Source organism: Canis lupus, chromosome 38 (assembly GCF_011100685.1).
Source record: "Canis lupus familiaris isolate Mischka breed German Shepherd chromosome 38, alternate assembly UU_Cfam_GSD_1.0, whole genome shotgun sequence".
Lineage (NCBI taxonomy): Eukaryota > Metazoa > Chordata > Mammalia > Carnivora > Canidae > Canis > Canis lupus.
Window position 1 is genome coordinate 21,005,349 of NC_049259.1, and position 22,569 is coordinate 21,027,917.

The following is a 22,569-nucleotide window of genomic DNA, read 5'->3' on the forward strand; positions in this document are numbered from 1 at the left end:
CCTACTCAGATGTCCCTCCCACCTGCACCAGCTCCTTCCCCAGAAAGCATAATGCTGGAAAATGTCCACAGCAGCCTTTCTTCATCAATGGCTAGGAGGCTCAACCAGGGACGGGCTGTCCCCCCCCCACCGTGTTCAATTGCTTTCCATTCCCACTGACATCTTCCATTTTTCATGCATTTGACCCGTGCACATCCTACTCAACTGTTCCATTACATCTGGACGTACCTGGGCTCATTCAGCGTCTGAACACTTTTTGAGCACCTGTTACGATCCTAGCCTAGCATTATCATAGGCAGCTTCAGCAGGAAATAGGCATCTGTCACAGCAAAAGGTAGCGGCGTGCTCCCTGAAAGGAACATCGGCAGCCAGAGAGGGTGAAAATGGGTGATCTAGGGTGTTATACAGGGTTGCAACCCACTTCTAGGGAGCTCAGCTTCAGCACCGCAGCCCCAGACATGAAACATCACCGAGTAGACTGTACTCAACCTGCTTTCACATACTTCTGAGTCACACTACGGTCACTTAAGGCTGAAGTGTGTGGTCACTTCATCACCCCACCCCTCTCATTTCCTGAATCTTGTGAAACTGTTTTGAGTCCTGCAGAGCCGCCTCGTCTCACTCCTACCAGCTGGCGGAAGAATCGCCTCCAGACCCCGTGAGGCCCCTTCCTCCAGTTCCATCCTTGGAGCTGACCCGGGGCTTGGGCATGGATTACAGGGATATCCGAAGGCTCCCCACGGATCTGCCCTATTACCATGGCCCTCTGTCCAAGAAAGACTGTGAGACCCTGCTGCTCAAGGATGGGATAGATGGCAACTTCCTGCTAAGGGACAGCGAGTCTTTGCCAGGAGTTCTGTGCCTCTGCGTCTCGTGAGTAGTTTTATCTTTCACACCTCAGAACCTTACCCTGAATGCGGTGCTGATACAGCCAAATACCAAAGAAATTGCATTTCACTCTGCCCTTGTGGCCCAAATGAGCAGAACGTGAACAAGGTGGGCAGTGCTTAAAGAGCCTGCAAGGAGAGTGTCTGTCCCAGGTCCTCCACCTGCCCTTCTCTCCCTGGTGCAAATGCCACCCCAGCAGCCCCTCTGCAGCAGCAGGGGTGGGGGTGGCAGTGAAGGGAAGGGCTGCGGAGACCTGGAGGAGAGGTGGATACAGGGAAGGTGTATAGAGGATGGCTTATTTGCTCTGGAAAAGGCTAGATGTCCTTTATGAAATTTTAATCTGAGAGACTTGAGTGTTCACATTTTTCTGCGGGCTCCACTTGGGATACTTAAAATACGATTTCAAATTTTGTTAAGGTTGGTACAGAGCCTCAGCATGCATCATATCCTTTCGTCCTTCCTATAGCCTATCAAGGCCAGCATGAGCATTTTCTAGGTGAAGAATCAGAGACCCTGATTTCTCAACCAAGTTGCTCATATTAAAAAAATTCTCCTGGCATTTCCAAAGAGTTCAGCATGAAATTCTAGTAGCTCGCCTGCTGAAGGAGCTTGTTAGTCCCGTTAAGGAAACAATCCTGGACAGGTATTCATGGGAACCTACTATCTTAAAATGTTCTGTTTAGAGAGATCACTGAAATTTTTCTTCTAGCAACTAGAGGAATAAAAACCCAAATGTGTCTACGCATATGCATTAGTGTTTCTGAGTGTGAGGACAAAAGAGATTTAATACTGACGAAATAGCAGAGATCTCTTTTTTTTTCCTTATATGATACCAAGGATGCAGGTAAAAGAAAGGTAGCCTTAAGAGGGTTAGCAGTTTGAATTCTCACTCTCAGGGATGAAGAGAAAGTTTACACGTATTTTTTAGCCACTGGTAATTCCTCTTTTGAGAATTGCACAGTCACCTTCTTCACCCATTTTTAGCTTGAGTTGTTTCTCTTCTGTTTACTGTTTTTTTGTTTTTCCTCCTAGTTTCTATTTAGGAAGGTAAAATATTTTTTTTTCCTAAGGACACGGACACAAAAGAAAACTATAGACCAATTTCAATTAAGATCCATTTTCAATAAACTGCTAACAAAACAGGAGCCAGTAACACATTAAGGAAGAAAATACACTAAGTTCAAGTTTGGTCCATTCCAAGAAGTCAAGGACGGTTCCACATTGGGTAAATTAGTAGCTTAATTACATATTAGTAGATCAAAGTTGACAAACTGCATAACTCACTCAAATGTGCTTAAAAGGTATTAGATAAAATTCAACATTCATCCCTTAATACACACACATACACATGCACACATGTACTTACATATTCTTAGTGATGCAAGATTAATTAAATATTATCTAATTAATATCTAATTATCTTAATTTCTTAATATTTGCTGCTAAAATAATGAATGAGCCAATGACACTCATTACCAACACTACTATGGAGCATTTTCTGAGAGATATGGGCAAGTGTTATTAGCCAAAGGAAATCAACGTAAAATTGAAAAGAAAGACACAAAATTATTATTATTTGCAGTTGACATGACTTCATCCCTGTGAAATCTAAGATTTAATTGAAAAAACCCTAAAAAGCAAATTTAAGAAAATTCAATAACAGTATCTGCTTATAAAATTGAAATCAAAATCATAGCTTCTTAATTAAGAAAAAAAAATAGCTAGAAAAAAAAATAAAAGTAACCAGGAAGAAAAAAAAAGTAACCAGGAAGAAAATATGATAAAACAGGTAATTTACATTAGTAAAAATAAAAATAAAAATAAAATAATAATAATAATACCCAGGGTTAAATGTGATGTGAAATGTGGAAGGTGGAAGATCTGTCTGAGAAAACTTCAGAATCTACTGAGGAATTCACTAGAAGATGTACATCAAATCAGAGACTCAATTTAGAAGCATATCAGCTTACCATAATTAATCTATAAATCTGGTATGTTTCCAGTAAAAAAAAATCAACAGAATTTTTAAAGTTTTCTTCAAGAATCATAAAATGCATTCAGGTGGGATGTGGAATGCAGGAAACTTGCTAGAATAGCCAAAAAAGTTTTTTATTTAAAAAAGGGGACTAGAGGCACCTGGCTGGCTTAGTCAGGGGAACATCTGACTCTTGATCTCGGGGGTTGTGGGTGTGGAGACTACTTAAAAATAAAATCTTAAGAAAAGGGAGGAACTAGCTCTAGCAAATATTTAAAAACATTGTAAAATGACTGATTTCTACAGTAATTGAGTGTTTGGTACTGAGGCTCCTGGCTGACTCAGCTGGAGGAGCGTGTGATTCTTGATCTTGAGGTCATCAGTTTGAGCTCCATGTTGGGTGCAGAGATACTTAAGTAAATAGAAACTTCAAAAAAAAAAAAAAAAAGAGTTTGGTGCTGACAGATCAATGGAATAGAAAACAGAATATGGTAGAAATAAGGCCAAATACATTGGAATTTAGCATATGATTAAAAGAGTATTTCAGGGGCACCTGGGTGGCTCAGTTGGTTAAGTGTCTGCCTTCAGCTCAGGTCATGATCCCAAGGTCCTAGGATTGAGCCCTGCAGCAGGCTCCATGCTCATCGGGGAGCTTGCTTCTTCCTCTCCCTCTGCCTGCTGCTCCCCCTATTTGTGCCCTCTCTCTCTCTGGGTCATATGAATAAGTAAAATCTTAAAAAAAAAAAAAGAGTATTTCACATCAACAATGATGAACAACCATGAATGGTGTTGGGGCGCTTGACTGGTGGCTTTGGAAAAAAATATACCCGAATTCCTTTCTTCTTAAAGGAAAGTTAATTCAAAGTGGTTCTAATGCATACATTATTTTTTTAAACATGAAACCACTAAGAAGAAACAATGAACTATTAAAATATATGCTTGGGGTTGAGAAGGGCCTTTCTAAGCAGAATGGAAAGCCCAGAAGCCAAAAAAGAAAAGTCTGATGAATCTGGCCACTATTAAAAAACAAAAACAAAAACAAAACTGCTGATAATAACACTTAAAAGACTATCAACAAAAAAATTTTTTTAAAAAGACTATCAACAAACTGACAGGACAAGTGAACCCTATGAACAGATAAATGCTTTTAAAAATTAATACAAAACTAGGGAAAGGGAAAGAGAAGGAGATTCTTTGAAACAGAAATGCAAAAAGTAAAGATAAGGAAAAATGCTAGATCTCATAACTGAAGAAATACAAACTGGAAAAATGATGAGATACCATTTTTACCTATTCAATAGGCAAGAATTAAAACTATGGAAATGCCCAAATGAAGTTAGGGTGTCAGGAAGCAGAAACCCTCACACAGGCTAATAACACAGTCTCTTCCAATGGTGACATGGCCCAAGCATAAAATGCATGGATGTAACCCTTGACCCTAAATTCACTAATAAAAACCTATCTTGGCTGGCTCAGTTGGTAGAGCATGTGACTCTTGATTTTGGGGTTGTGAGCCCTGCATTAAGTGTAGAGATTATCTAGAAAATTTTTTTGTAAAAACATCTATCTTACATGACCTCACAATAGCCTACCTTATTTTACATGTGACAGCAAGAGTATGTGCAAATTGATAACAAGATTGGGTAAATGTGTATGTGGCATGAAAAAACCTCCCAACATGTGTTGTAAGAAAAAGGCAAGATGCAAAGCATGATGCCATTTGTCTAAAAAAAAAAAAAAAAAAAAAAAAGTAGGCCTGGATCTTTGTATATTTATACAAAATCTCTAAAAGGTATAGGGGAAACTTGTAATAGTGGGTTACAGTTAGGAAATTAAGAAAGAATGACTTGGGGTAAACATTGTGAACTTATTCATTTGATAGCTTTGCACTGTTCAAATGTTTTATATATGCACATATTACTTTTGTAACTAGAAAAAATGTCTAAAAAGGTAGTGAATCCCTATTATCTATTCAAACACTGTGCTAGGACCTAGGGAGATTCCCATAGGGAACCTGCAATTTTTTTCAAGAGATCCAAAACATGTAAATAGATTTAAACAAGGTAAAGTTTAAGAAGAGACAGTTTTATGCACATAGAAGGGCAGAAAATATGAGCAGGAGAGTCTTCTTAGACGGGGTGGGATTTGAGCTGAGAAGAGTGGTAAGATTTGATCACATGGAAATGGGATGGAAGTCATGTTAGGGAGGGAAGGGGGTAGGAATGGAGGTCTAGAGGTAGGATGTTTTAAAGCACAGATCAATCATACAGGGATCCTGAAAGGTAGCTTGGAGACCAGCTTTGGGAAAAGTAGGTTGGGGATAATGTTATGGGGTCTGAGAAGAATGAGTCCATAGATGGCAGGAGGATACAGATGGTTTCCAGGCAGGGAAGTGACAAGACTAGAACTCCCCAAACTCTCTAAAACTAGAGTTTTAGGAGCTCCAATCTGGTGTGGAGGATGCACCAAAGCTGACAGGTGATGGTGGTTAAGACTGTTGTGTCTCCAGCTGGGAGATGGTGAGGAACTAGCGATGGGGGTGGTAGGGGGGGGACAAACAGTGGGAATGGGAAAAGAAGGTGCAAGGGATGTCATAGAGATAGGAAGATTTTGATCCAGACCTCAGGGTAGGTAGTCTCTACTGGGTTTCTCTTTAAAAATCAACATTTATTTTCAACTATTTTATGGAGTAGCAACCCAGCTCATGTGTTCTTCTAAAGCAAAAGTGATTAAGAACTGTAAAAAATAATACATCAGGGGTGCCTTGGTGGCTCAGTCAGTTGTGTCTGCCTTTGGCTCAGGTCATAATCCCAGTGTCGTGGGATCCCAGGATGCTGGGATGGAGAACCCCATCAGGCTCCCCGCTCAGTGAGGAGCCTGCTTCTCCCTCTCCCTCTCCCTATAACCTCAGTTCCACTCACACTCTCTCCCACTTTCTCTCTTAAATAAATAAATAAGTGAAATCTTTAAAAATAAAAAAATAGGACAAAAATAATAAATCAAGTGAAGAAGGATGAATACACACTTGGGGGTCCCTGCACGTAATCAGGCCTCACCCTCTTCCCTGCCCAGGTCCCTGAAAGGCAGACACATTGCAGGTGCCCTCAGGTTTATGGCTCAGGTCAGATGGCCCCCATCTAAATGGACCTTATCATGATCCTTGTGAAATTTTGTTATCACAGAGATCAGTGCAGACCACTCAATTCTAGTTGTTCAACAAGTATTGAAAGTCTCTTACCTGCCAGGCACTATGCTAGGCACTCGATTGGTGCCTTCAACACAGCTCAAAGCCTAGTGGGGAAAATAAAGAAATAAATGGGGGGGGGGGAGTAAACAGGCACCATGTGTACTGATGACTGCTCTCCATCAGGGCGGTTGGGAACTGAGAACAATGGGGTGACCCATTCATTGAGGGGTGGAGAGCCCAGGTGGACCTGGTAGTGGGAGGATGAGTAATAGAACCTGTACCTATTCATTCAACACGCAAATACCGAGCGCCTCTCCTGTTCCAGATACGGTTCTAGGCGGTGGTGAAATAGTGGCGAATGCTACAGGCATCAGTCTTGTCCTCCTGAGAGCACGTTCTAGCAAGAGGAGGCAATATGATGAAAACCAAACAGAATCATAGCATAGGGAGGGATAGAGGCGACTTTAGTTTAGGTACAGGAAAGGTTCCTCGGAGGAGGTTGCACAAAGCAATCCGTGCTTCAATACACAACCTTATGTGAGCAAAGCCAAAATGATGTGCAACCCAAGGATCAGCCTCTTTTCCCACATCAGTGCATTCAGAGCCACCATGAATGTGCTTCCCATGAGCCAAGCATTGTGGGAGGAATGTTACATTCCTTATCTCATTTACCCTTGTCACCTTAGTGGGTGACATTATCCCTGGTTTGGGGGAAAGAAATGAGAGCTTCTCATTAAACAACTTGTACAACTTGTCAACATGTCATTATATATCCCCTCTTGCCAATGTCTCCAGTGCCACTGAAATATGTTCAAGGTTGTCACCTCAGAACTGTGTCTGTCATAAGGTGGCCAAGCAGGGGCCTGGAGGGCCTGGCAGTAGATCCCGATCTGTGGAGTCTTGCCATTCTGCTTCCCCAAACTGAGCCGCCCCTTCTTCTTTGCGGTGTGACAGCGGCAACATACCAGCTTCTATGCTTTCACAGACCTAAACAAAAATATTATGCGGAAGTTTAGAAATAAAGAAAGTCACACAGAGAGTTGGCCAAGAAGCATATAGTACTGGGCAGAAGGCTCTGAGGTAAATGTGGACAGGAAATGTGACTTGATCGTTGAGCCTGATAGGAAACGTCAACGTGCCAAACCACTGTCTCTGCAAGTGTGACTTTGTGAGTGAGAAGGGGCTGGGTCTGTCTATGGAATCAGTAGAGTCACAACGGAGTCCATATCAGGAGGTGCAAGGGCTGCAGCTGTAGGCCTGGGGGGAGAGGAGGCACTTTGTAGCCAGAGGACGGTGAAGGGTCTGTGCCCTGACTTACCACCTGTCCTCTCTGAGGAGAATGCAGCAATAGGAAGGAAGAGAAAGAGAGAGAGAGAGACAGACAGACAGACAGACAGACACCTGGGGCGGGGAGGGAGGATCATTTTTAGCTCTCCAAGTCTGAGATCTTTGAAGACTCTAGAGCTCACAAAGAAAAAGGCATTTCAAACATTTTAGTTTATTTTAGAAAATAAATTGCAGAGAAAGATATAAAAGAGAAAGCAAAATGTTCTCAGTGTCACCACGTGGAAATGACTATGTCCAGTATTTCAGCACGCATGCCTCCAGACTGCTCTCTACCCCCGTGCGTCTAGGGAGATGTATACGTGTGCACAAATGAGTCGTTAGACGTGATGATCTGCATGCTGTTTCTGCTAACGTGTTGTTGGTATCTTTCCACATCAAAAAAAGCGCCAATACACATCATCTTTTATTGCTTACTCTTTTACTGATTGGATATATCATAACTGGTACATAATCATACATTTACATTGTTTCCACTTTGGCCCAATGGAGCCAGTGTAATTGAAGACCATTAACATTTTTGTGCTTACATCTTTGAAAGTTTGCCCAACTCTCCCCTCAGACAAAAGCCTAGAACGGTTGATTTTAACAGACATTGGCAAATGAGCACCACAAAACGTTGTACCAAGGCACACCCCAATCAAGACAAGTGAGAAGGCCGGAAGCCAAAAGTCTTAAAATACTCTTTATTGACGTACATTTCACACTTGTGTCATGGCATAAAGAAACGCAGAATATCTTCATCATAGGGCAGTGAATTCCATTTCCTTCCAATGACCTTTTTGAGTTTGGTTATAAACTCAAAAGTTTATAAACTATAAACTCGAACGTGAAGAAGTTTGCCCGTAACACTGGTCACAGTGTGAGACCAATTGCTAATCGTGGATTTGTAATGAACCGAGCAAGGACGCAAAAATCACATGATGTCATTCATAAGGCCAAACCCCAATGAAAAGAGTAAAACAATTCAAAGACAAGCAGAAGCTCAGAAAACCTGTATTCTGACTCTCTCTCTCTCTTTTTAAGGATTTTATTTATTTGAGAGAGCGAGAGCGTGTGAGCAGTGAGGGGGGTGGGAGAGGGGGCAGAGGGACCAGCAGACTCCCTACGGAGGGAGGAGCCCAAAGAGGTGTAGGGGAGACTCACTCCACATGGGGCTCAACACGCAGCTCAATCCCAGGAACTTGGGATCATGACCTGAGCTGAAGTCAGACACCTAACCGACTGAGCTCCCCAGGTGCCCCTATTCTGACCTTTTCCAACTGAAAAGTTTCCTTTCAATTGAAAGGTAATGCCAAAGATTTGAAAATGGTCTTTAGTAGCCCTCTGTATTTCTCACATCTTAAATGGTGTTGAAGATTTCCACAGACAGCCAAGAAAGTAGGCATTTCAATACCTCCGGTATTATAAACCTTTGAAATGATTGAGTGCCCATCTGGCTCTGGCTCCTTGTTGTCATGTCCAGAGTGGTCTTCTTCTGTGGGAGGGTCACCCTCATGCCAGAGATCAAGCCACCATGTATTTACTAAGGACCTAACAGCAAATATAGGAAATCTTTTTCTTCTATCTAATGCCAAGACTAACAATGAAAATAGTCATAAGCATGAACGTAAAATGAACTTAAATTTGGTTTCCATATTAAAGCAAAAATAAATTCTGTTCATATACCATTTTATGTTATGCTTTTTATAGCTTTATTGAGGTATCATTGATATAAAATGAAACCTGTACAATTCAATGATTTTTGGCATTTGCTGACACTTGTGAAACCATCGCCACAGTCAAAATAATGAACATTTCCACTGCCTCCAAAACTTCTCACGTCCCTTCGTGATCTCTCCTTCCCACACCTCCCATCCAGACCCTAGTACACCATTGTCTGCTTTCTGGCACTACAGATTCATACGTATTTTCCAGAATTTAATGTAAATCAAATCATAAAATAGTAGCCCTTTTTGTCTGACTTCTTTCATCCAGAATGATTATTTTGAGATTCATCTGTATGGTTACCTGGGCCAGAGTTCACCCCATTCATTGCTGAGTAGTACTCCATTCTAGGGATACATTACAATCCATTTACTCAGCCAGAAAGATTACAATTGAAATTGATGTAAATATTTGCGATCAGTCTTGTGAACATATGATTTCATTTCACTTCTACGTGGAATTTAGGAAACAAAACAAACGAACAAAGGAAAAAAAAGAGACAAACCGAGAAACACTCTTAATTTTAGAGAACACACACTGCTGGTCACCAGAGAGGAAAGGTGGGTGGGTGGATGGGGGCAACAGGTGACGGAGATTAAGAGTACCCCAATCGTGATGAGCGCTGAGAAACGTCTAGAATTGTTGAATCACTATATTGTACACCTGGAACTGATATAACACTGGATGTCAACTACACTGGAGTTAAAATTGAGTCATTTTAATTTATTTTTTAGACATTTTATTTATTTATTTGAGAGAAAGAGAGAGAGATTGACCAGTCAGAGAGAGGGAGAAGCAGACTCCCCACTGCACAGGGAGCCCCACTCAGGCCTTGATCCCAGAACCCCAGGATCATGACCTGAGCCAAAGGCAGACTCCGAACTGACTGAGCCACCCAGGTGCCCCAGATTGAGCCTTTTTGAACTGTTTGTTTTGTGTTCGTGTTTGGATAAAGACTGTTTCAGAGCAGCCGGTGAGCGTGTGGAATCGTAGTAGAAAGGTAACCACTGACATTACTAAGAGCTTAAGTGGTAAACTCTGCTTTCAGTAAAGAGATATTAACTCCTTTCAAGATCCAAAAGGTTCAAAACAGATTTTTTTTTTGAAGTTGCAGAACAAGGGATGAGATTGTTTGAAGATGAACAAATCAAAGGAAAGTATTCAGAGTTAGCTTAAACTTTACGTCTTTAGCATTCCCCATCTGTGTCAACAGATCGTGCTTTTCCAATGGATGGAAACATTTGCATAAAAAGTCCTCAGAACCCAGAACTCCACCACTGATTCACCTTCTCTCTCTGCCTTCTTCCCTCCTCCTCCTCCCTTCATCCCTCCCTCTCTCCTTCCCTTTTTGCACATCAAAATTGTACTAAAAAGACCATTTTTACTTTATTTTTTAAAATTTTACTTTAAAATTTTCATTATTAACTAAAATTTAATAAGGTTTGGAGTGTTTGCTTTTTTTGATTACTTTTAATTAATTTTATTAATTTATTATCTGCTTGTTTGAGGGAAAGAGAGTAGGGGGAGGGGCAGAGGGAGAGAGAGAGAGAGAGGATAGAATCTTAAGCAGACTCTGTGCTGAGCGTGGAGCCTGATGTAGGGCTCCCATCCCAGGACCCTGAGAACACTATCCAAGCTGTAACAGAGAGTCAGACGCTTAACCAACTGTGCCACCAGGTGCCCCAATGAATGTAATCTAATGATAGTTATTTTTTTAAGATTTATTATTTGTTCCTTCATGAGAGACTCAGAGAGAGAGAGGCAGAGACAAAGGCAGAGGGAGAAGCAGCTCCCTGTGGGGAGCCCAATGCGGGACTCGATCCCAGGACCCTGGGATCACATCCTGAGCCAAAAGGAGATGCTCAACCGCTGAGCCACCCAGGTGTCTCAATCTACTGATAGTTTATATTAGAAAATATGTATTTATGTATTTTCATTAATTTAATGTTACTTACTATTTTGTAATATATTTATGATTTTTTAGATTGTAAATGTTTTAAATATTTAGTTCCTATGATCTTTGCTTTTTTAATAAATAATCAAATACTGGCACTGTCAGTTTTGTGCCAATATTGCCAATCTCAAAAAGTACACATTTGGGCTTACAGATAGCATGCATTTCAGCTTTACTAAACTCAAATTGTTCCCCAAGACATTAGTATCTAATTACATCCCCATTAGTTGTAGGTAGAACTTTCTACATAGCTTTACATCATGGTCAATATTTTCCATGAGTAAACTCTCATGTCTTTGCCAACCTGGTATGAAATGATATCTACTTGTGGTGTAATTTGTATTTCTCTGGGGCACCCGGGTCGTTCAGTGGTTGAGTGTCTGCCTTTGGCTCAGATCCTGATCCTGGGCTACTGGGATCGAATCCTACATCGGGCTCCCTGCTCAGTAAGGAGTCTGCCTCTCTCTCTGCCCCTCCCCCTGCTTGTGTGCTCTTTCACTCTTCTTTTCTCTCAAATATGAAATAAAATCTTTTTTTTTAATCTTTTAAAAAATTGTATTTCCCTGATTGATAGTGAAGTAAAACATCTTTTCATATGTTTTATCGGACAATTTCATTAGCCCTTTTTTATGATACATTGGTGTCATTATTTTTTTTAAGATTTTATTTATTTATTCATGAGGGACACAGAGAGAGGCAGAGACACAAGCAGAGGGAGAAGCAGGCTCCCTGCAGGGAGTCCGGTACGGGACTCAATCCCAGGACCCCGAGATCATGCCCTGAACCAAAGGCAGACGGTCAACCACTGGGCCACCCAGGTGTCCCACACCATTATTCTTTAAACTTTTATATCTTTTGTAAATATTTTTCATCTACTCAATTAAAAACAAAGAAAAAATAAGCATCAGCCCTGGCTATCATGTAAAGAATAATAATGAGATCAGAGAGAGAGGGGAAAAAATTGCTAGAACTATGTCCTTGAGTAGATAAAAATGGGTGGCATTCAGTGGAAGAGAGAGGAATTAGTTCCAGGAGCAGCATGCAAAGTTCATGCATGGTTACAAAGGCTGAGTATGTGAGCACTCGGCCGAATGGCTGTGGTGGCTCAGAGTCTGCAAATTCCCTTCCAATTGCTTGAATCTCTGTGAAGTCATCAGTGAAGTGAGGTGTTCAGGGTTTAAGGAGAAAGAGGACAGTGTACAGTCACTTGTTGAGGGCACAGGGAAGGAGATTATTGCCTGGAGGCTCCAGAGCCCACGGGAGGTCTGTGGTCATTAACTGAAAGGGAGACCAGTCAGCCCACCAAGGGAACCAAGGCAGGTGAGTGCCAAGAGTGCCAAGTGGTAGGGCCAAAGGACCGCAGGCTCTTGGGTCAAGGGCTGGAAGGGGTCAGCGAACAGAGGAAAGGATCTGGACGTGGGGGCCAGAGAGTGGGATGTGTGAAGTTCACACCATGAAGGGGTTGCAGTCATGGGCAATCACAAGTTCAAAGTATAAGCGAGACTGGCCTCATGGCTTGTAACCCAGGCAGTTGCACAGAGCCCGACGTTCACAGGGCCCTGCACTCCGCCATCACCATCTTGAAATTTCTAACCATGTTTTGGCAAGGGGCCTTGCGTTTTCATTTTGCCCCGGGTCCCACTGTTCTGGTTATGAACACAGAGTGAGTGGCTGATGCAGGTGGAGGAGACGAGGCTGCTGCAGGAGAAGACTTTGAGGAACAGAGAAACTGTGGGGTGGGAGGGTCGTGTACGCATGAAGAGCGCCTGCTGAAGCTTTGGGCAGGAATAGCACTGAAGTTAGTGATCGTGAGCTAAGAGCTAGACCCTAGAGAAGTGAGGGGCAATAAGCAGGGGCACAACAATAGTGAAGGGTAGTAGGCGACAGCATCTGATGGCATGAAAAGCCCTGAATTTGGAGGAAGGAGAGAAACAACACAGAAGAGCCCTGACAACAAAGACGAGGACACTGGCCTCCCCCCTAGGTCCTGCAGGGAGAGGGCTTTGGGAGGAAGAGGCAGCCATGTAGATGGGAGTGGGGTGGGAGGCGGGGAGCGGTGTCCTGGGGGCAGAGCCAGGTTTCTCTTAGAGCAAGAAGGTGGTAGGGATGTTTAGAGAATGGGTTAATGACCGACAAGGCTGGGGTTCTGGTAATGATGACACAGGGATAAAGGGAATGATGAGATCAGCTCAGGAGGTTCAAGGCAGAGTGGAGGCAAGACTGTGAACATCCGTTAGAGAGGGCTCCCCCGTCACCATTGCTGTTGGGGTGAAGGCTTAGGGTCAGCATTGTCTTTTGATGTATGTTTAGTGCAAATGCTTGCTGGAAAACCCTGTTTCTTTTACACATTTTGCAAGTAGCATTTATAAAATAATAATTGGAACAAGGGGTATTAAAAAATAAGTTTCTGTGTTTACCCAGTGACACTATAGATACTCATCTCACTGCTCTGTAATCTCTTATAGAGTTTTGTCCCCCCTAAACATTCCAAAATAAATGCATAAAGGCATCACAAGTTCAATAAATCAATTTCTCTGTAAAGCACTGTTGCCACATGGCTTATTATTTCATTTTAAATGCCTTGCAAAGAAAAAGATCATATTTGAGCAACGTCTGTCTTTAGAACTTGGAAATCCATGGCCTTTGGACTAGTTGACATAGATGCTCCATTTGTTTTACTCTTTCATTTTCCTCTGGTGCAGATTTTCTTTTTTTCTTTTTTTGGTGGAGATTTTCTTAGCTGATACTACAACAGCGTAATTAAAAATGAACTCATTTGAGAAGTTAAAATAAGATAGTTGGGTTTCAAAGAACTATGTGATCGGCCAAACACAATGTACGGACCTCCTTCGGATCCGATCTGAACGAGATGCTTCCATGAAAAGAAAGTTGGGGGACTTTGTCACATGTGGACAAGGACTCACGGGGAATGTTGTGTTGCTTGTGATGTAATTTGGGGACACCCACTGGCTTAGTCTGGCCTCAGGAACCCCCGCAGAAAGGATTGGGATTTAAGGTCAATTGCCAAAGCCAATCAGTGACAATCAGTGATCAAATCTTCTGTGCCTTAAAGCTCTAAGTTGCTTTCTAAATTCCCAATTCAGTCAAATGATTCTTTGGCATAGGTACAAGCTCCGGGGGTGGGGGTGGGATCGGCAGATAATTTGGGCCTCCTGTCAATGTCTTTCATTCACTCTCTCTTTTTTTTTTTACACTTTAATACTTCTGGAGAATCAGAATAGGTTGACCAGTTGGTAGAGACATCTAATGTATGCACTTTCCTCCTGGGAAACTATTGTGAAACTGAGCCCTTACGATCAATGGTATCTTGGATTTGGAGAAATCCAGTAATGTATGTATGCTATGGAAATTGCTAGATAGGAAAAAAAAAAAAAGAAAGGAAATTGCTAGATTGGGTCTGTTATCTAGATTCTGGTTACTTAGCCAGTGGCACCCGTTCCAAGAAGAGTAAGAACACAGTATGTCACTTCCTTGGACAAAATTCCCAGCGTTCTCTGTTTTATTTTTTTTATTTATTTATTTTTTTTTTTTAATTTTTACTTATTTATGATAGTCACAGAGAGAGAGGCAGAGACACAGGCAGAGGGAGAAGCAGGCTCCATGCACCGGGAGCCCGACGCGGGACTCGATCCAGGGTCTCCAGGATCGCGCCCTGGGCCAAAGGCAGGCACTAAACCACTGCGCCACCCAGGGATCCCACGTTCTCTGTTTTAATTAACACTAACTATGTCTATGAGTTCAAGGACGCATCATTTAGTAACCAATACAGGAATGGCTCAATGGTGTTTTGTATGTTGCATCAACTCAGAGCTAAGTGAAAAAAACTAGAGAGAAGTACCAAGACCATGGGAACAGTAAATTCTCTCTCCTGATCCTCTTTGCCACAAGCCCAGACTTCCACCATCAGAATAAGGGTCCCCGTTTCCAAACCTGTGTCTCTTTCAAATTCCCACAGTTGAGAATGCCTGAAAACGATCCGTTTCTTTTTGGGACCCAAGATTGCCAAAGGCATTGCGCTCAAAACTGAGCGGTAGATGGTCCCTGGATTTGCATATGAGAGCATTATGATTCACACAATCATCTTTCCGCAGGTTTAAAAATTTAGTCTACACGTACCGAATCTTCGAAGAGAGACGTGGGTTTTACAATATACAGGTAAGAACGTACGAGAACTCCTGCAACAGCATCAACAGAAGACACATAGACCAGCTCTAAAACCTGAGATGTGACCACCTAGAGGCATTTTAAAAAGGGAAGCAACTTGCAGAGGTAGAGTCAGATCAAAAGTAAACCTTGCCTTTCTCTGAGGGCAACGGGGAGCATCCCTGAATATTCACGGCTGTTGTTCAGACTTGTAGAGGCGCATGACCCCAGCTCCCGGTGCTTAAATGGGACCAGCCTGGACTCCGGGTGAGGCCACTGTCCAATTAGAAGACCACCCAGTGACCAGGGCAGGACGGGACGGGAGGGGGGCCAGGTCTGAACGTGCAGGAAGCCAAGGCAGCTCCACGGTTGTATGAAAATACAAAGGGAAACATCAGTCCATGGGCAGTCTTAGTCTGGGGGGGGGTCCTTTAATTTTTCTGGTTTACTGAGCACTAAGCAGAAAATCCTTATTGTTTTGAAATAATTCCTCTGGCTTAGGAAGCAGAGCAAAATAAGTTTAACCGAATCTTTACCAACAGAGAATCCTGAAATAATCTTTTTGAAACACTTGCAGACAAGGTTAAGCAGATTGTTCGCCACCAGATTTCTCAGAATCTTCGATATGCTAATGTTCATTGTGAATATCTAAAATAAATCAGAATATATCATGATCCCCAAACACATACACATATGTGGGTGTGTTGTATAGAGAGAATTTTTCTTTTCCTACAAAGGACGTTAGTGAGGCAGCTGACAAAATTTGAATAAGGTCTGTAGATTAGTAAGCAATACCACATCAAGATCAATTTCCTCATTTTATTTTTTTAAAGACTTTATTTATTTATTTATTTATTTATTTATTTATTATTGAGAGAGAGAGAGAGAGAGAGAGGCAGAGACATAGGCAGACAGAGAAGCAGGCTCCATGCAGGGAGCCTGACGTGGGCCTCAAACCTGGGAATCCAGGATCACGCCTTGAGTCGAAGGCAGGTGCTCAACCGCTGAGCCACCCGGGTGTCCGAATTTTCTCATTTTAATCACTGTGGTGCAGATATGTAATGCTCTTGCTTTTTTGAAAATACTGACGTATTTAGGGTTACAAAGCTATCATGTCTGCACTTAATCTCAAAAAAATTTTTTTAAGAAGAATATGTATATGCATCACTATACATGTACATATATGTGTATACATCTAGAAAAAGAAAATGAAAAGCAAATATGTACAATAAAGTGTTGACATATGGGGTATGAGGTGCATCTGGGTGGCTCAGGTTATGATCCCAGGGTCCTGGGGATCGAGCCTCACATGGAGGGGGGGTCCCTGCTGCACGAAGAGCCTACTCCCTCTGTCTCTGCCTTCTGCCCCCCAACTTGTGCTCTCTCTCTCTCTGTATCAAATAAATAAATATTGGGAAAAAAATTTAAAAGACATTTGGGGTGTGGGTGAAGGATATATATATATAAAAATTTTAAGAGCATTTTTGCAATTTTTCTTCCAATCTAAAATTATCTCGACATAAGATGTTTTCTAAAAAGAAACGTCTATTAACACTTTCTTTCCTTGGTCGAGCATGCTTTGGGAAATGGTGATAATTCCCCAGTATGCTGTTTTGTCTCTTGTCTGGACAAACCAGAGCGAGGCCCGGGAGTCAGCTCTAACTTGGACACGGGCACCTCGCTGAGGAGCAGCGACGCACTCAGAGCCCCTAGTGGGGGCTGGTGATGAGCGTCCATAGAACCTGCCCGAAGGCGACTTCAGCGTCCGCCTACATGTCTGGTGGAGGTTAACCACACTACATGTCAGAGAACTTTCTGGTTTCCACTTCTCTCTGCAGTTTGACATGGAGCCCTACGGGAAACACAGTGATCATCAAGAAAGCAGGCACAGTGTCTGGCACCAGCTCCCACAGGGTGACGGGCTGCACTAGTATCCCAAGCAGCATCCCAGGCAAGGTTGCCAAGGGTGGGGGCTCCCTCGGCGCTGTGGACCTAGGATCCTAGAGGACCCCCAATCCCGGATCCTCTCTGCCCACAGTAGCTCAGGTGACAGGCCGGTCTTAAAAATAAAGCTTTCTGAGTATTTCGATGGGTGTGAGCTCATAAGCGTGAACTGCCAGCTGCTCGTCTGCAGTCTTCCAGCTCCGACATAGCACTTCGTGGGGGGCTCAAACCCCTGCTTTGACAAGTGTCACAGTCCACACACAATACGTGGTGACGAGCCATCTTTTTCTTGTATTTTGGCAGACGGTGGAAGGTGCTCCCAAAGAGATCTTTCCAAACCTAAAAGAGTTGATCTCCAAGTTTGAGAAACCAAGCCAAGGGCTGGTGATGCACCTCATACAGCCGATAAAGAAAGCCAGCTCCTGCCCGAGGTGGAGAAGATCACAGATAAAGCTGGATAGTATTTACGGTAAAAACTCTCACACGAGAGTCAGAAAGGGATCGTGGTCCCATGTCTTCCCCCGGCCGACTCTGTAGAATTTATAGATGTGCACCCTGTTCTGTTGTGTTATCTCTTAAAGGCTTTGCCCACAAAAAGCAGGGTCGATCCTGTTGGGCAAGATCTTTATATATATATATATATATATATATATATATATATATTATTTATTCATTCATGAGAGACACAGAGAGAGAGAAGCAGAGACACAGGTAGAGGGGGAAGCAGGTTCCATGCAGGGAGCCCAATGTGGGTCTCGATCCCGGGTCTCCAGTATCAGACCCTGGGCTGAAAGCAGCGCTAAACCGCTGAGTCACCCGGGCTGCCTCTGTTGGGCAAGATCTAGTTGGGCAGGCTGTTTTTGAGCCCTGGGGGTGGCCCCCGCTTGGGGCCCTCTGCCTGGAGGGTCAGGAGAGCAGGAGCGGCCCCAGGGCGCTGACCCAGGGGAGAGCTGACCTTGAACTCATCCGTGACCTTACGCGATCCACAGGCTTGGGAGGAGATGGACAAGTAGGCCAAGTTTTCAAATGAGAAAATTGCCTCAATGCCCTCACCAAGGCTCATGCAGAGTCACGTTTTGCTCGGTGTTTGCGGAGCATTCATCTATTTAGTGTTAGGGGACGAGTTACTTCACATATCACCCTAACGGTATTAAGCCATGGTGGGAAATGAGAGGGGGTCGGTCACCTTGAGTGCGGAGAATCCACGCTGAGGCTGCTCAGATGGCATCACTTGCAGCCACGATCGCTTACCCACCCCCCTTGAAACCCTCTCTCAGGAAGTCCTCCCTCTCACACTTGTCGGTTATGATGTGGTTTGAATTTCACACGGATTTCCGGAGACATTTAGGGTTTACTACTGTCTTCTCATGGTGGCATGTGTGGTCCCATTGCCAAGCAGAGGGATTGCCGTTATCAGTGGCCAGGATGGGGGCACCGGGAGGAGGCACGAGCTCGGAGGAGGGCAGAGGGCAGAGTTCCAGGGAGCCCACAACCTCCCCACATCCTACTCTGTCTACTTCAGTCACCCTCTGGGCTGCCAGCTCAAGCTTCTCACTTCCCAGCAGAACTAAGCATGGGGTTTTAATGATTAAAATAAAAACCCCTCCTCTGCCACTGTTCCTCTGCCCCCTGCTAAGGACTCTGCACCCATATACATGCAGAGTCACTTCCTATAGGTTCAGCCACGGGTATAGTCCCATGGCCACGTTGCACCAAAAGTTACAGAAAAAAAGAGCACAAAGTGGGGCAGAGCACTTTCCTAAGGGCCGCAGCCTAGGAAAAACCCAGATGAGTTGCTGAGGGTGGTGAGAGCCATGGCGGTATCGGTCCAGCGATGATAAAATAATCACAAATGCCAAGGAGAGAGTCCTTTAAAGATCTTTCCTAAGAACTGGGCTGGAGTCTTAGCACCCCAGCTGCCCTGGTAGGTAACCCCAAGCCTTCAGCTACCAAAGGGGAGACATCCTTTCCTCAGCTCATTGGCTTCCTCCCCTTCCCTCCGCCTCCTTAGAATAAGCTTCAGATGTTTTCACCCTGAGGGAGACACGGGGGTTCTGCTCGTCAGTGTAGGCATCTGGAGCTGAAACCTGGGTGCCTAAACTTATAAAGAGACCCCCCCTATTTTGCCGGGAGAGCTCCTTGTGATACCCCAGCCCTTCAAGAATCTTTTTTTTTTTTTAAGATTTTATTTATTTATTCATGAAAGAGAGAGAGGCAGAGATACAGGCAGAGGGAGAAGCAGGCTCCATGCAGGGAGCCCTATGTGGGACTTGATCCCGGGTCTCCAGGATCACGCCCTGGGCTGAAGGCAGGCGCTAAACCACTGAGCCACCCAGGGCTGCCCTGTGATACCCCAGGCCTTGAAGATGTCACTATGACGTGGCATCGAGGTCATCCTGTGCCTGGGGAGTGGTCATCTCTTCCATGAGTGAGGTTGGTCTGTGTGATTCCTGGGTGTTGAGCCTCATGGCTGGTCTTCTGCCGCCCCCCCCCTCCCCCACAGAGAACAACAGTAACAGTGACTATGTGGAGGTCTTACCCTGAAGACAAAGAGACTGAAGAAAGCAATTAGAGAAGAGATGGAGTGACAGCTCTCACTGGCAACCCTGCTTCTCCTGTAGGTGCGCATGTGGAATACTTAGCTCGCGGGGAGAATTCAGACTCTCTGAAGATGTTCCCAGAGAAATTGTTTCCCGCATCTCTGCCTCCCGTGCACACGCCATGAGCCGCTTTGAGACTCCTTCCCCTCACCCCACTCCACTCTTCTTGCTGGGAATAGGACAGCCTGAACCTATTCTCAACTTCTTAAAGATACAGTTGCATCCTGGTGGATGCCCTCCTGCAGACCAGGCGATTGGAGACACAGCTTTGCATGGGAGAGAGCACACTCGGCCAGGAGTTAGGGACCCGAGTTCCAGCCCTGTGGCGATGTGACTTTGGAGAAGCCTCTTCCCCCGTCTGGGGGTCTCCATACCTTCATCTGTAAAACAAACACGTGTTCCCACCCCTCTGCTGAGCTGGGTTGTGCCTGATGGAGTTGAGGAGATCTGGGGTGATGGAGATGTACACGGGAGTGGCAAGGGATCTGAGTCCCAGCCTCCCAAACATCCAACATGGTCTCCGTACCTGCCTGTCCTGGTCTGAGTCATGGTGGGGGGCCCTGATCCTCCCCCGTCGCCCGCCACCACCTGTCCTTCTCCCCCACATTCCAGTTCTTCTCTTTCTTACTAATCTTGATATTCTTGCCAAACACACCCACGGATATACTTTCTCCCTGGTTTTGCCCAATTTCACTTATGCACCAACAACTTCAGCAGTGCAGGGTGTAGCCCTGTACCGCAGTGGTATCTGTGGGGATTTAAAAAATACTCAATTTCATGTAGTTCCTGTTCCCAACTAGACTTTAGGTGCCACCAAAGCATGGTTGGGTCTCCCTCATATTCCCCAGTGTGGAAATGTGCTGTGTAGAGCAATGGAAACATGTGCCCATTCTCAGGATTTTGACCAGAAGCATGGGTTTGTTGAATTGGTTCTAAATCTTTTGCATTTTTCTGCTAGTTCATAATTTTAATTAAGACCTGATTAGTGTGCAATGTACCAAATTCTATGCCCATTCTTTTACCTATCTCCAAGCCATAGTGATTCATTTTACCCAACTGGACGTATCTTCCAAATCACTTTTATCAGAGTTATGATTGAGAGGTCTTGAACTGGATGCCTACGTGATTTCCTTTATCCTGAGCACCCAGGTATAGCACCTTACATGGTCCCCAGCACACTCCTCAAATGAGCAAACAGTAGCTGATGTTAACGTCATGTTATAAATCGCTAAAATTTTTTAGAAGACCATGAACAGGTCACGTGAAGAACAGCTGAAAGATCTGGGCATATGGGACTGGAAGAGGGAAGATGTCTAAACCTGCAATAGGTGTATCAAGTATCTGGGTCACTTTTCTCTTAAAGAGGGTACAATGCCAGACCGCAGAACTCACACCAGTGGCTGGGTGTTTATGCGAGGGCGGTTTTAGCCATGTATCAGAAAGAACTCTGAAACCACTAGAGCAGATCTTTATGCAAACAGCCTGCCCTGTGCTGCAGTGGAAGTGGAAGGTGATTTTTTTTCCAAGGATATGGGAGAGATGCAGAAATTAGACTGCCTACCTGCAAGGTACCTTCCCATTTAGGGATCCTTGGATCCTACTGCCATCTTTTCACAACTCCAGTGGGAATCTCTCTCTCTCTCTCTCTCTCTCTCTCTATTTCTTTTGGACTTATATATGGAGAGTTAAGAAGCTAATCACATTCCTTAGTTCTTAGCTCATTATCACCATCAATCTATACAAGACATTTCTTCTGTTTTATTTCATTTTTATTCCCTTTGCCTCTAATTCTCATTCCAATGTTCGCACTCTCTCCCATAGGAAACAGCTCAATAGTATTTGATATATGCCCTTGACAGAATGCTGTAGAATGTACGGCATTGGTCGCGAATACGTAACTTTTATATTCACATACACAATATTCTACTGTTCCAATGATGTTATTACTTTTCTCATCTATATTGTTGAGCATAATTCAGTATCTTAAATGATGCATGGCATTCTGTAGTAGCCCTCCAACAAGGTTTGCTGATCCTTTCCTTTTTTTTTTTTTATTTATGATAGTCAGAGAAAGAGAGAGAGAGAGAGAGAGAGAGGCAGAGACACAGGCAGAGGGAGAAGCAGGCTCCATGCACTGGGAGCCCCGACATGGGATTCAATCCCGGGTCTCCAGGATCGCACCCTGGGCCAAAGGCAGGCGCCAAACCGCTGCGCCACCCAGGGATCCCATGCTGATCCTTTCCTAAAGAGATAGACATCCTACAGAGATAGCAAATTTGTATGAGTCTCCCTATGGAAATGTAAGAGAATTCCTCTGAACCATATGGTCATAAAGTTTGTTCATGCTCAATTACGATGTAGTCAAACTCATCGAGTGCTTTTTGACTCCTGGTTAATAAGCCCTTCCTCATTCCAAGATCATGAAAAAAAAAAATCTTACATTTTCTTTTACTGGCTTTTATAAATTTACCCCCTGCAGTAAAGGTTCTAGTGATAGCAAGGACTTTTGCATTTTTCACTGACACTCTCCCAGGATCTAGAAAATCCCATTACACATAGTTGGTGTTTAATAAGTGTATTTTTTAAAGATTTATTTATTCATGAGAGATATACAGAGAGAGGCAGAGACATAGGCAGAGGGAGAAGCAGGCTCCTTGTGAAGCAGGGAGTCCAATGCAGGGCTTGATCCCAGGACCCTGGGATCATACTCTGAGCCAAAGGCAGACGCTCAACCACTGAGGCACCCAGGTGCCCCTTAATAAATATTTTTTGCATGAAGGATGAATCCAGGGTTAACCTTTGTGTA

At 43.8% G+C, this 22,569-nt stretch overlaps 1 protein-coding gene across 1 annotated transcript; it reads left to right on the forward strand.

Moving 5' to 3' along the window:
* The first annotated feature begins 588 nt into the window (after window positions 1-588).
* On the forward strand, window positions 589-20,661 carry SH2D1B (SH2 domain containing 1B). Its single transcript, XM_038586256.1, has 4 exons — window positions 589-873; window positions 15,168-15,231; window positions 17,467-17,632; window positions 19,667-20,661. The coding sequence occupies exons 1-4, from the start codon at window positions 710-712 to the stop codon at window positions 19,705-19,707; spliced, it is 435 nt and encodes a 144-aa protein (XP_038442184.1). The 5' UTR covers window positions 589-709; the 3' UTR covers window positions 19,708-20,661.
* The last annotated feature ends 1,908 nt before the right edge of the window (window positions 20,662-22,569 follow it).